We start from the raw sequence: 16,085 nt of genomic DNA on the forward strand, positions 1-16,085 counted from the left end.
AAATAAGTACGTTAGATCATAAATTAAATATAACAAGATCATACCATCCCATACATTAAAATGCGACCGCCTACGAACGCGCTTACACTCCACCACACATAGATGGCGCCACAAAAATGCCTTGTTGCCACCGATTATTTGTAGATTGGCATTAAGTGTCAATTCCGAGCCGTAAATCTATGTCAAAAGTGACACTTAACGCCATCTACAAGTATAATCAAAAGCTACAAGACATTTTTTTTGTGGCGCCATCTATGTGTGGTGGAGTGTAAGCGCGTTCGTAGGCGGTGGCATTTTAATGTATGGGATCTTATGATCTTGTTATATTTAATTTATGGTTAGATTTAGTACAATTTAGTACTACATAGGGGTGGCCTGATGTCTTGTCATTTATCGCTTATACGCCAGGTTAAGGTCTCAAAATCCTCTGAGAGCCAAAGAAATCATATTGAATGTGTTCTGTAGTAAGCAACACATATTCAAGTACCTCAATTTAACGGTATTTTTCCTAAAGACCTAAACGGGGAAAACTCCTAAAATAAACAAGGACCTATTTTTTGCTCTCGCCCTTTACGGAGTTTGTTACTCGTCCTCAATTTTCGTAAATAAATAGACCAAATTTGTTTGCAAATCATTCTGATGGAACTGAAGGTTGTGAAGGGTTAGATCTTCTATTTTATTTAAAAGTTTAACCCCCTTATAGGCTACTTGACCCTTTTTTAAAGTCTGTCTTATATGATTAAGTACTGTCCAATAGTGTCCAATTAACCGAAATAAAATACGAGTATAACCATATTTTATTATGACTTAAAAACAGCAAAAAATTGTGCATCAGGTCATTATATTCGAAAACAACATTTTCTGACTTTTAACTACGAGGCATAAAGTTCATTATGTCAGTGATTTTTTTGACATGAGGGAGGATCCATTTGTTAGTCGTATACCTCGAAATCAAAAAATCCTTGTAGCTTTTCACCTATTCGCGTTTCGCCGCGATCTCAAAATATCTGAACAGTATTTTTTTCTTGTAGTATGATTTTTGGTCGCCAATTACAATGGTGTATAAAATTTATAGTATATTTATTTTCCTGCCTTTCTTCACTGTAGTCGCTTTTCACCTCAATAGATATTTGTTTGTAATGCGTTATTAGATATTGTGATATTTTAAGCACTTTAAGCACTTTACCTCTATAGTTTTGTTCTGTAAATGCATTTTGCATTTGTAGTTTTTCTCCTGGTTATATGACCTCGTTGTGCATATCAATGATATTACCAAGATATTACTAATAAAATAATTACGAATGCAAATGTTGATGTTGATATATGCCCATTCGATCACGTATTTATTATAACCCAGTGATATAGCCTTTTTTTAAATCATTAATACAATACAATATGCAACCCAGGTAAAATGCGACTAAAAACATTTGCAGCTAACTGAATAGGCTATTAGTGATAAACGCTACGTAAAAATCTGCTATTGTTGTAAAAATCTATTGAAAATACATACATGCGGTTAACTAAATAGGCTATTGATAATAATGCTACATCAAAATTTGCTACTGTTGTAAAAATATATTAAAAATATATGTGAGTAACAAAATATACCATCGATATTATACGCTACAACAAAATACGATATCGCGGCAAAACGCGAATATTATAGGTGAAAAGCTACAAGGATTTTTTGATTTCGAGGTATACGACTAACAAATGCTTTTAACTTGACAGTCTCATCTGGTTTGTCGACTTGACCGTTAATGAAGACTTTGAATCATAATCGTTTAATAAATACAACGTGCCTTAAAACCCTCACAACGCTCAAGATTCCACTTGCCAAACCAATATTGCAATTTCTCGCTTGCTCGGCTATCAACATCGCCCCCTTGTAAAACAAATAATAATTTATGTTCACAGTTGACTCTTGTCCACTAAAATAAAATGGTACCACAGAAAATTTTAAAAAGGCCAAAGTCAAATAAAACTTTGCCAGGGTACAGCCTAAAATACGCGCTTCCCTTAAAATTAATGCTGTTACGCCCGCTCTTTAAAGTGTCCAAAAGTGCGATTCTTTGATGTAAAACGCAATTTACAACTTTGAATTGACAACTCAAGGTTTTAAAAACCGGCCAAGAGCGTGTCGGGCCACGCTCAGTGTAGGGTTCCGTAGTTTTCCGTATTTTTCTCAAAAACTACTAAACCTATCAAGTTCAAAACAATTTTCCTAGAAAGTCTTTGTAAAGTTCTACTTTTGTGATTTTTTTCATATTTTTTAAACATATGGTTCAAAAGTTAGAGGGGGGGGGACGCACTTTTTTTTTCGTTTAAGAGCGATTATTTCCGAAAATATTAATATTATCAAAAAACGATCTTAGTAAACCCTTATTAATTTTTAAATACCTATCCAACAATATATCACACGTTGGGGTTGGAATGAAAAAAAATATCAGCCCCCACTTTACATGTAGGGGGGGTACCCTAATAAAACTTTTTTTTCCATTTTTTATTTTTGCACTTTGTTGGCGTGATTGATATACATATTGGTACCAAATTTCAGCTTTCTAGTACTTACGGTTACTGAGATTATCCGCGGACGGACGGACGGACGGACGGACGGACGGACAGACAGACATGGCGAAACTATAAGGGTTCCTAGTTGACTACGGAACCCTAAAAAGGGAAGCTTGTTTCGCCATGAATTCCTCCTAAATGAAATCATCATCATCAACATTCCCTCCATCATCTTGCCCTCTTCCCATTATTTGAGGTCGGCGCAGCAGATCTTTCTCCTCCATTCCTCTCTATCAGCCGTCATTACCATAGTAACAGCTTTCAATCTATCCACTTATATAAATACTTCACTGTTCTTGCCACAAGGAGCGGATTTATATTTATTTTAACATGGTTTTCAATAAACGGTAAATACGAAATAATTAAACGATATATCTACCATACATTTAATTACATTTTAGTGATAAGTTACGGGTACTATGTATACTATAGATGTCGGTCTACATTGTTCTCAATAACGCTGTAAATTGATTGAAATGTCACCTTCATCCAAATACCAATAGCAGCCGCACAAAGCAAAACACAATAACGTCTACGTGAAACGGCTAACGACGCATTTCAACATGAGGCTTATAGGCGTCATTCGGGAAAGAAAATGGGTAACAATGTAACGCCAAAGATTACCTTGCTAAGGTGACTCATTTGTACAAGATAAAATGACACTTCTAATATCAATCACGTTTTCCTTGGGATTTCGTTTAAGACGATTAAGGCGAAAATGCTAAAATTGCTAAAATTGAAAGGGGCCCCCTTTCAATTTGGGAATTATAGTTTACTATACTAGTGTTCTTAACTAGATTTATCGAAAAAATATTGTCCATTAAGAACAACTCAGTTAAAAGATATTGCGAAAAAATCTTTAAAATGGAGGTTCCGCTCTCGACTGTTTCCTTCTTCAAAACTTAATCAATCGTAACGACATTTGAGAATCTGAATAACAGTGAAATAATCTGTGTCAGACCGTTTAGTTTTTTGGCTAATTGCCACCAATTTTGAATACCACACCTTTTTTTAGGCCATAATCAATAAGACCGTTTTGGGAAAATTTCGATGGGCTCTAGCGTCTTTAAAAATAAGAATATAAAAAAAATCAAAACGGTTCAACACAGATAAGAATAATAATAATCTGTGTTGAAAAAATCATTGCTCTATCTGCAAAAACCAGGGAGGAAATAGTCGAGAACGTTTGTATGAAGAATTGATCTCTCCTGTAGCGCCTTAAGTAATTTTTCGCGGACTGTCGTTCGTGCACGAGCAAGTTTTAAAGATTTAATGCGTCCCGTGAGGTGGCCACTGACCTCCCTATTGGTCTATCAAAGTTAACTGTAATGTGGAAGCTTCTAAAGGCCCCAAAATCATATGTGCAGAGCCCGATAGGGGGTGTACTTGTACATACCTCCATCTTACAGAATACTGCAGCCAAATGACATTAGACCTTACTGGGAAAGAATACAAATTCATATTACCGGTTAGTAAGGTGGCCAGAGATCAACAAGGTGACGGGGTGGACTGCGGAGTGTTATGTTCGGCAAGGTGCATGTTTAAATTTGCAAGAGTCCATAGGCTAAGTATACTGCTAGCCATCAGGCGGGTCGTATGCAAGAGTAGGGCCCAGAACGCTAAGTGTAGGGTTCCGTAGTTTCCCGCCTGTCACAAAAATATAATAATAATAATAAGCAACTTGCTCTTCAATACGGCCTTGTGGACCGCGGAGTACCGTACTACAAGTACTTACCTGCGCCAGTTCTCGAAAATGGTCGTGCCACGCTCTATTGGGATCGATCTATTATCACTGACAGGACTATTGTAGCCAATAAGCCTGACATTGTGATAATAGATCGACTGCAACGCCGGGCAGTGCTCGTTGACATCACCATCCCCCATGATGAGAATCTCGTGAAAGCCGAGAAGGACAAGTCCAGTAAATACCTAGACTTGGCTCACGAGATAACCGCCATGTGGGATGTTGAATCAACGGTCATTGTTCCGATAGTCGTTTCAGCGAACGGTCTCATAGCGAAGAGTCTCGACCAACATCTTAAGAGACTCTCGCTAGGTGGCTGGATCAAGGGCCAGATACAGAAGGCGGTGATCTTGGACACAGCGCGAATAGTCCGACGGTTCCTCTCTCTGCGGCCCTAACCACCGGCAGCTTGGGGCCTGCCCCGCTACTGGCGGCACCCTAGGTTAGGTTTTTTATAATGTGTTTTTATGTTTTTTATATTGTTTTGTATGTGTTTTTGTATTTTACTTTTATATTCATATTATAAAAAGCTTAACCTAAGAAGCAAAATAAATAAAGGATAATAATAATAATAGAATACTTTATTGCACACTACAGAAGAAAAAAGAAACATAATTCAGAACAGATACAACGTGGTAGGTAACAACAGGCGGCCTTATCGCTAAAACAGCGGTCTCTTATAGACAACCTTCAGATAGTCGAGTGGCGATCGGATTAAAATTTACGGGTGGTGCAAAAAAAAAAAGAATAACAGAACATGTACAATATAATAAAATAAAATACATATACTACAAATATAAAAGCTATGATAGACTACATATACTAATAAATACAACAATATATGAGATATGACAATGGAGACAATTTCAACATATTTCAAATTTCAAAAATATCTTCACTTAAATTCCATTAATCAAACCAATTCGACAACGATACATTTTCGACTTAACATAAGGACGCACCTGCCTCGACCCGAAATTGTATCCTATAGGATATGAGTGTTCCACACACAGCGACATCTATTGGTAAAAGTAAATTATTGCGCGCGAGGTTAAAGTATGGAAAATGCGTTTCCGAATAACACCTTGTCGGAAACCCGATCGCCTGAAGCTGAATGACTGGCAACAACAAACACGACCCGATTTATGCGCTCCTGGTGTCGCCACACAGTACCGCACAGTGTTTGTACACGCGATTTTGGCCTTAATCTCTTTGTGTTACAATGAAACGAAAATTTAATATGAAGGAAATATCGTCGAATTGATGTACAATGTACTTGAAACATGACACAAACTTGCTAGTCCGTAGCCAGCCGGTTGGTTTTACCACAGATCATATAAGTTTTACTAAATATTTGTTGAAACAAATATATGAAAGCCCTACATTGTTTATGAAAACATGTCCTTGCTTTGTTTTCTTGGTAAAAAGGATTTTACTCTATGAAGAAAAAACTTATTTTCACGGAGCCCTGATGCCTTTGATATGTTTTCAGAGAAATTGTAAAAGTAAAATATTCTACTGAATCAAAAAATCTACTTATATGAATGTCAAATATGCTACGTATTAATTTTCAGGGTCTCATTTTTTTACACTGTGACTCTCGTATCAATGTTATTAAGTTGAAACTCATGAACTCCTGTCACAGTCACAGTATAAGACCCTTGGCCCATTTCTCAAAACTGGGATTTGCAAGTTACAAGCGGAAGTCTCTTTCCAACTTGTCATATTAGACATTGACTACCACTTGTAAATTGTAACTTGTAGCTTCGAGAAATGGGCCCAACACGAAAACACCCTTTAAAAATTGCAACAAATTATTCACAATGAAAATGATTTTAGAGATTATTATTCTCTTTGTTGGTTGGACTTAAGATGAATATGTCGAAGACCAAGCTAATGACCAATTGTAGCACCCCGTGTAGGATTCAGATAAACGGAGAATCTGTTGCACATGTCCAGGAGTACATTTACTTGGGCCAACTAGTTTCCTTCCAGGCGCGACAAGAGAAGGAAGTCGAACGACGGACTGGAAACGCCTGGAGGAGCTATTGGTCCATGAAACATCTGATGAAAGGTGATCTCCCATTGTCACTCAAGCGGAGACTCATGGACATGTGCATACTTCCAATTCTCACCTACGGTGCACAAACTTGGTCTTTGACAGCGTCTCAGAGGTCCAAACTCGGGGTTTGCCAGCGAGCTATGGAGCGCAGCATATTAGGCGTAAAATTAATGGATCGTATCCGGGGAACACTACGCTGCTCTCCAAGACAAAAATTGTCGATGTGGCTCGGAAAGCGGCCAAGCTAAAGTGGGATTGGGCTGGACACGTCTGCCGCAAGCCGAATGAGCTGTGGGCTAAGATTGCCACAGAGTGGCAACCCGGCCTAACGCGAGGATCCGGCAGACCCCGCCGGCGATGGCGGGACGACTTGGATTGCTTCCTTAATAACTGGCCCGAAACTGCCCGAAATCGGGAAAATTGGAAAAAGAGGGGGGAGGTCTTTGCCCAGCATTGGGACACAACAGGCTCCTAATAATAATAAAAAAAATATTCTCTTTATTCATTTTAATTCTTAGGTTAGGTTTTTAATATGATTATAAAAGTAAAATACAAAACCCCATACAAAACAATACAAAATATATAAACACATTATAAAAAAACCTAACCTAGGGTGCCGCCAGCAGCGGGGCAGGGCAGCTGTCGGTGGTTAGGGCTGCAGAGAGAGGAACCGTCGGACTATCCGCGCCGTGTCCAAGATCACCGCCTTCTGCATCTGGCCCTTGATCCAGCCACCTAGCGAGAGTCTCTTAAGATGTTGGTCGAGACTAAGAGATTATTATTATTATGGGTAATTAATAGCCTTATGTAAGACAAGACTATTTATGGATAAAAGAATTGTCGATGTTTTTATTTGGTCAAGCACTAACAACTTGACGTTCCTGCCAGAAAAATATCTAGGTATAATTTTAAGCATCATCATCATAATAATGCATCATGTACACACAGCCAGAGCCGCAATGATCATGCTTACGCTTTAGTAAGGATGAGATAAAACAGCTACGGGTCTATTATTATGGTAATGTCTAGACTTGCAATAGCAAGTTGTTGCGTCGAGACCCCGATGGCCATTCGCACCATGTTGCGTCGTGACACCTGGGCGACTTTCTGCGCTGCTGACAGTGTTACCTAGTTAAAATGGCGTCTAAAGTTAATACGGCGTACCTCAGCAGCTGGTAATGAGCCGATGCGCTCAAGGAGCTGTGCGCGGGCGACGGCCGCGGCAGTGCGGCGGTGACGGCGACGCGCGACGCGCTCTGGGTTCGTAGCCGGATGGCACAAACGCTCACGAAACGAAACGCTCGTAGATGTATATCTCTCGCTCTTGCGTATTAGCGCGACAGAGCCAGACTACCTTTCGCGGTGTTTCGTTTTCGTTTCGTGGCGCAGAAATGTCATTCGGCTACGGCACCGGAAGCACTCTGATGCCCATGCGCACCATGTTGCGCCGTGACACCTTCTTTAAACTTAAAAGGGTGTCTAAAGTTAAAACGGCGTACCTCAGGTCAGGAGCTGGTAATGAGCCAAGGCGCCAAGGCGCTCAAGGAGCTGTGCGCGGGCAAGGGCGGCGGCAGCGCGACGCACCCTGCAGCACTCCGACACCTTCTCTAAACTTAAAATGGCGTCAACAGTTAATATGGCGTACCTCAGCAGCTGGTAATGAGCCAAGGCGCTCAAGGAGCTGTGCGCGGGCGAGGGCGGCGGCAGCGTGACGCGCCCTGCAGCACTCCGACACCTTCTCTAAACTTAAAATGGCGTCTACAGTTAATACGGCGTACCTCAGCAGCTGGTAATGAGCCAAGGCGCTCAAGGAGCTGTGCGCGGGCGAGGGCGGCGGCAGAGCGGCGGCGGCGGCGGCGCGCGACGCTCCCTGAAGCACCCTGATGCCCATGCGCACCATGTTGCGCCGCGACACCTTCTCGTCGACTTTCTCCGCTGCTGACAAAGTTATCATGAGTATTTGTCAAACTGTTTATTATTTACTTAGGGCCACTTGCACCAACGAAAATGGAGGGTTAACTCAAAGGTTAACTCACCATTATATATGGAATTTGACAGTTGACAGCCCACTAACCCTGAGTTAAGTGGTTGGTGCAAGTGGACCTTAGAGTATAATTTATGTACATTCGACCAAAAAGGTGGTTTACCACCCTAACGGCTCAGCCACGACATTGGTCTAAGCGCGACAGCGGTGAGCGGCGGCCATACATTGAAGCGAGACACAGCGATGGGACTTTTCATTCACACGTATGGATGCCGCTCACCGCTGCCGCGCTTAGACCAATGTCGTGGCTGGGCCGTAAGGTTGAGGTTCGTTTGAACGTCATGAGACAACAAGGTCGATTTCCCGTTGCAATAATATTATGTGAGTGACAAGTGACACTTGCTCTCTCTCTATATATGATACTTTCGTCATGTCATGTTTCAAGTCCACCTTAGTGATCGTTAGAGCTCGCAGGAACTTTTGTCAAAACTGGTAGACCACTTTCTTGGCCGACTGTACCTACCTATTTTTTATTTCTACAGGCTTACAATTGTTTTTAATGTAAATTTTTGTAACAAACTCAAGTTTTCCTAAGTTTACCGCGGGACTCAGACAATGTGTCTAAGAATGTCCTATAATATTTATTTATGTGATTTTGTGCATATTGAAGGTTTAATTAAAAAAATGATTATAGAAACACTCTGATGCTCATACGCACTATGTTCGCTCCGATACCTGTCAATCAAATTATTTTAAGTAAAATGTATAAAACTTATGTTAAATATAGTATTTATGATAAAAAAAAACTAGGGCAAAACTTGTTATCTCGTATCAAAAATAACTATTCCAAATGCCCACAATCCATAATACTATTTCCCAATAGTTTAGAACTATGTCTATTTTTATTTCCGTTGCTCTGCCATAAACTTAGATGAAACTGCAGAGCTGACTTTGATCGATGAGAACAACCGGTTGTATCCCAGGCAGGCAATTATGGTCGCGCGATAAATGATAAAACATCTGGCCGTTCCTATAGCACTTACTAATAGTGCGATAGGGATTTTTTCAATTTTTTTTTTTTTTGTATTTTATTGGTTTTATCAAGTTTTTATAATACCAACCAATGCGCAATAGCCGTGTACAAAAAACTGTCGTCAACCTTCCCAATATTGGCTAAACTAGAGTGCAGTTGACACGCATGGTCAGGCTTGTTCCACTTTTATTTCGTCGACAGTATCAGGCCACGGCAACCGAACAGCCAATTCTAACTTGCACTGCTATCATCAAAACACCTGAATAATGCCATTCGGATACCGTGCATTTCGCTCGTGCTTGCCCGTAGCCGTATTGGCGAACTCTCGACGCCGGCACACCTCGGACAGTCATCAAATATAAGAAAGAAGCGCGTTCCTACGTACACAGTCTTAGGTCGTGTACTAGTAGATTAACGCGTACCATGCTTGTATGAGTGAGATAAGACAGGTCGACTGGTCGCGTTCTTGACAGGCGGTAACTGTGAGGTAACCGAGAGCCTATGGGCGGCGCTTTCAGCGGGAAGCAGGGAGTGACTATACTGTATGATACGAGTACTCTTTCTCGTATACAGTAACGCTGAGGAGTGGAATCATTTGGGTATCGTTCTGATGTCGCTGTTGGAGTATTTGAATTGGCTTAGAAGTCTTTTTTAAACGTTTTCTACCGGATCGGGCAAGTAACGTTTTTTAAAAGCATATTACTTTTGCAACGAAACAAGAAGTCCCTGGCGACCCATTAACGAGACTTTTCCGGTTTTAGGTAAATTATTTTTGGTTACGGAATTGGATTTTTTAAGCGTTATTTTTTAGTCTTTTTTTGTTCGCAAGGTTAGAGATTAGAGTAATAAATCCTTTATTCATCTTTCGTCTTAAGTTAGGTTGTCTATGATATTAATATAAAAGTAAAATACAGAGAACATTATTTGGGTAGCGGAAATAAAAAAATATAATCAAAAAGAAGTAGGTGCTTCGAAATAAAAAATCATAATATACACCGTGTTTTTTTTTGTTTTCCGTTAAATTCGACATGTCGTTAGGTTCGTTATCAGAAACCAGCCTGTATAACACTTTTAGTTAAGTAAATTAGCAAAAAAATTTTTTCATCGTTTTCATACATAATAAATGAATTAGTGTGAGAGACCCTTAAGAATAATATTCAAGTTAGTGTCAAGTGATTGACGGCACATGTCAAAACAAATAACATTGGGAAGTGGTAAAGGCTGTCACACACGTGTTCAGTAATTATTTTTATTTTTTTAATAACTCGAAAATGGTAAGAGTTAAGACGCTATAGAGTTTCTTAGAAAAAATAATTGTATTTGATCTAAAGAACCATCCCTTAAAGTTAACGGAATTCAATAAAAACAGGGTGTAGTAGTATATTATGAAGTATATTTTATTTCAACCAGCATCAGCACCGATAAACGATAAAACATCAGGCCATCCCTATCGCACTATTTGTAAGTGCGCTATTTGTAATAACTGTAATAAGTGCACACTGAGAGAAATTTGCATTGTGAATTTAACAAGTTCGACTTGTTGCGGTTTATCCGTTTGAATCAGCCAAACGTATGTTTAAAACAATATGTGTCTGGTTGTTTTTTTGTAAAATCGACTTGTTGATTCAAATATATAGTCGATTCAAATGACAAGTAGCTTGTTGTTTGAACCAAAGAGCACGTAGGCGCTATTTAAACCAAAAAACTTGTTGAACGAACATGAAAACTGGTTGTATTTTCTCTCAGTGCACTATTTGTAAGATGTTTTATCATTTATCGCGCGACCATACTTGCCTGCCAGGAAGGGTACGTAGACAGATCTTGAGACATGTGATTTTACGAAATTTGGCGTTATTCTCTTACAATTTACCTGGAGATGGCAGTTGTCAAGTCAATGGAGATTTTCGCAAACCATGAAATTAAACCATGTTTGTTTTTATATTTTTGTGTAGATTCTCGGAACCTTAAGAGAAGCCAAATTGAATAAGTAATGGATTTCGGAAAATAAAGCATAATTACGTAAATTTTTCTTTTTGAACTAGCAGGACGAAAATCAGACTATTTTTTACCAGAATAGACTTTTCCTTCTACTTAGTCAAATCAGCTCCATTTTAAGAACTGTCAAAAACGATATTGAGCGATTTGCTAATATCAAAGACATATATAACTCCGTATAGACAGATAAAGGGTAAGGACAGGTATTGTCCTTTGAGTCGTCGGCAACCCGAACCCTCCTTGGAACTTGTGCACTCCTTTTTGCTGCGTACTTTACACAGCAAAAGGGAGTGCACAAGTTTCTAATAGGGTGGCAACGCGCATGTGACACTGATTGAGTTGCAGGCGTCCATAGGTTACGGTGACCGCTTTACATCAGGCGGGCCGTATGCTTGTTTGCCACCGACGTAGTATAAAAAAAAAGTCTAAGAAAAAACTTACCTCAGCACCATACAGAAAAAGGTACGGTGACCTAGATGTCATTACACCTTTAGGGTACGCTCAGCTAGATGGCGCTAATATTAATATTTGATATTTAATAGCTAAGAATATGGGCGAAATTGTCAAAACTGAGGTTCAAAAGGTTTAAGCCTGTGTCAAGAGATGGCAGTCTATGCACTGTGATTACACCTTTTACTTCGACAGTAACTCTATATAATACTCGATCCTCTTTGCTAAAATGGACTTCACGGTCAACTCATTTACTTTATATCTTTCTCTCCGACTTATACAGCGTGTGTATTCCGTACGGGCGAATATCTTAATAACGATTAGTATCGGACCTAAAGAGCCTAACTACATGTTTTTTTTAATAGACGATTTTTTTTAATACATAATAATTCAGCGCGCAGTTTATTACGTCCACACCAATTAGCGTACCTACCTATTTGTCATTACGACATGACGTTTATGTCATGTCAAATTAAGTTGGACGGCGTACATTGCCGCTTGGTTAGATAAAAAAAAATTACTCTTCATAACACTTTTTAGCAAAATGATTATCCTATACGATTCGTATGATCAGATACTATAACTGGATACATTATTCGCTCGTATGGAATCCACACGCGGCAGTGTAAAATAATATTTTACACAATCGTGATATAATACAAAGCTTTTCAGTCGAGTACCATGTTTAGGCCACGAAGGTTGCTGAGTGGCCTAATAGTACGGTACGAGAGTGAAAAGCTTAATAAAATTATATCACTATTGTATACAATACTTTTTCTATGAGTCATCATCTTCATCATCAATAGACGAAAAATATCATCATTCAAGTTAAAATTAATGTTAATAGCGTCGTTCACCTTTGTATCAACATTGAATTACCTGGCAACTAATTGTTTGTAACAACCGTCTCTGATTGGTCAGATGCAGAAAAATTTGCCAGGTATCGCAAATTAGTAAAGAACTTGTATGAAGTTCTATTTTTGAAATTATTACAGTTAACTAAAAGTGAACTGCAACGAAGTAAGATAAACATGGAAGCCGCTTTTAAGAACATTACCGTTCAAATTCTCGGCACCGTTTAGCACACATACACAATTACGCCTACATTTACACAAGACAATACGTTTACAGGCCCTGTAATCAAAACTGATAAACAAAACAATAGTCATCTCTTTTATACTAATACACACAGATAAGTGTAGCTGAAATTCATATAATGTCACTAACTACCAATCAGCGATTTTATTCGGCTAATAACCTTCTTGCTGTACGTACTGGCAGCTAAGAATTCGCGGTTCATATTTGACTAAACTTTGACACGAAAAGGGATGGGTTTATGTCATACATTAAAGAACCAAGCAGAAATAATTTTAATTTTATGCATATTAAAAAATAACTACATAATTAATTTGTTGTTATGAAGTAACAACCTGCATATGAAAATAATAATTATGTCGTATACGTATGCCGCTATAATAAGTATTTTTATTGCTAGATAAATTCAATTTATATCTGTATATCAATGTACAGGGGTGAATTTCAACAGGTTCCAAATTTGCCTAATTTTGGTGGCATTTTTTATTTTTGTAGTTTATGTCTAAATTATGTATGGATTATACGTAACTAGTCCCAATGTATATTGTGTAGTAATGCCCCCGTAATACACATAGTATTTTTGGAGATATTATGGTTTTAATAATTTGGTTGCCACCAAAATTGCGTACACCCACCAAAATTAGGTTTACTGGCCACCAAAATTGTTCATTCACGCCAAAATGAGATATTTCTGCACATTAGTAGTATATTTATATTTAATCAGTTATAAAATGAAACAAAGACAGATGTTTTATGATCTGTTTTATTATAGTGATTATCTGATTATAACAAAGTCGCTAAAATCGATGTGTATGAGACTATACTAGAAATAAACTATAATTTCACTTTTTGTAATAGAAAATAATTCACTTTTAGAATGGTTAACCAAAAAAATAAACAATCGAGAGAGGAGGTCCTTGAAAAGAAGAAACTTGCTGAGCGGAAACGAAAAAGGAGAATTATGAGTGATCCCGAGAAAGCAGCAGATTTGCGAAGAAAAGAAAGGGATCGGTATCATCGTTAAAAAGCCCAAGGTAAGATTTTACCTCTAAGCAGCATGCAGCCTCGTGAAAGACGAAGAAAAAGGAATAGACAGAATTTCAGAGCATATTATAAAAGAAAAAAAAAGGAAGGCTTTGTAATGACCACAAGTATTAGCACCAGCAAGTGGGATTCCCACTTCGCCCCCGCCTGGTCCTTCTACGCCACAAAATCCTTGTCTCAGTCGCTCTCGTTCTCCGAGTCCTGAGCTTGACACAAACATCTCACGTCGGCTACACTCCCAAGCTGTCCATCGCAATGTGTTGTCAAATTCTTTATAGTCCATAATTTTTCGTAATATGAATAGTAGGTACTGCTTTTATTGATGATATTTTTCATTTTATAACGTAGTATAAAAAAAAATTCGAAGGTATCAAAGAACTAAAGCATCACAAATGTATACACTGCGAGAAAGAAGAAGACTTTGACTAAAGAAAAAGAGACTAAAAAAAAAACAAAAAAGATATCTGAATGCGTCAATAAAAAAAAATTACACCAAAGTTATTTAAAATCAGGCTATCCTCCAGTCAGTTAGGTACGTAACTTTCGCTAGAATGAAACCCTTTTGGGTTGTAAAAGCAGAACTGACTAATCTTTACACCTGTCTATGTCAAATACATGCGAACATGGAGTTGTTAGAATCCGCATTAAAAATGAAAATTATCCTCAATAAAAGCAGTACCTACTAGTCACATTACGAAAAGTTTGTGTTGTGAGGTCATTACTGTAACTTGCAACGAAAATGTTTGAACTGCAAAAATAAAATTATGGACTATAAAGAATTTGACAACACAGAAACTATGGGTTCTTGGACACATTGCGATGGACAGCTTGGAAGTGTAGCCGACGTGAGATGTTTGTGTCAAGCTCAGGACTCGGAGATCGAGAGCGACTGAGACAAAGATTTTGTGGCGTAGAAGGACCAGGCAGGGGCGAAGTGGGAATCCCACTTGCTGGTGCTAATACTTGTGCTCATTACGAAGCCTTCCTTTTTTTTCTTTTATAATATGCTCTGCTCTCTTTTTCTTCGTCTTTCACGAGGCTGCATGCTGCTTAGAGGTAAAATCTTACCTTGGGCTTTTTAACGATGATACCGATCCCTTTCTTTTCTTCGCAAATCTGCTGCTTTCTCGGGATCACTCATAATTCTCCTTTTTCGTTTCCGCTCAGCAAGTTTCTTCTTTTCAAGGACCTCCTCTCTAGATTGTTTCTTTTTTTGGTTAGCCATTCTAAAAATGAATTATTTTCTATTACAAAAAGCGAAATTATAGTTTATTTTAAAGTTTTTCGTTGTTACTGGTATTTAATCAACTTAGTCAATTATTATTGTAAACTAAAAGTATAAATATATGACAGCAAATAAATAAAATACTTCGTTTTAGCTCAGGATACTCGTAAGTATCAATTTTGGTGGCATTAAGCAATTTTGGTGGCTTTCCAATTACCACCAAAACCACCAAAATTGATGCACCAAAATTAGAACCATTGCATAATATTTTTTTTTAAAATAAACTATTTTATTCACGTCACTTTCAAGTTTATTACTTTTTAAAGAAACCATAAACATGCTTTAAAAACAGTTCACGTAAACATAACTACTTGTTTGTCATTAGTTAGATATACCACCAAAATTGCATGAAAAAATATTTTAATACACCAAAATTAGGTACTTACGTGTTTGCTGGTCAGATCCAGTGACGTACGACACGTACGTCATAGTTCAGGGCCAGAACTGAACTAAACTAACAGGCTACTACACGTTTCTAAGCCTTGTTGCATTTCGTTCGACCATAAAGTCATTTTCAATATTTACCACCAAAATTTACAAATTTACCCGGACAACTATTAATGCTTAGTTTAAAGTATCTAATTATGGACAATTCCTTACTATTATTTTAAATAACATACGTACACTAATAACGAGGAATAATTTGTGGTGTTTGAGTTAAATCAATGGATGTTATTGATGTACCATACAAATTAGTCAAGCAAAATGGATTCAGGACACTCCACCAAAATTATAATTGCGCCATTAAAAAAATTCTAAATAAATATCAATAGCTTTTATAACAATTTGCGATTTGGCTTAAGATAATAATATGTGTTAGGT

The 16,085-nt window shown here is 38.1% G+C and overlaps 1 protein-coding gene across 1 annotated transcript in view; it reads right to left on the reverse strand.

The window, feature by feature from the left end:
- The window catches only part of LOC125240578 (beta-arrestin-1-like), a 201,472-nt gene that overhangs the window by 47,951 nt on the left and 137,436 nt on the right, over nt 1-16,085 (reverse strand). Inside the window, exon 6 of the mRNA XM_048148531.1 lies at nt 8,091-8,312. Within this exon, the coding sequence (XP_048004488.1) occupies nt 8,091-8,312 (222 nt within the window). The remainder of the gene's footprint in view (nt 1-8,090; nt 8,313-16,085) is intronic.

Source organism: Leguminivora glycinivorella, chromosome Z, assembly GCF_023078275.1.
Source record: "Leguminivora glycinivorella isolate SPB_JAAS2020 chromosome Z, LegGlyc_1.1, whole genome shotgun sequence".
Classification (NCBI taxonomy): Eukaryota; Metazoa; Arthropoda; class Insecta; order Lepidoptera; family Tortricidae; genus Leguminivora; species Leguminivora glycinivorella.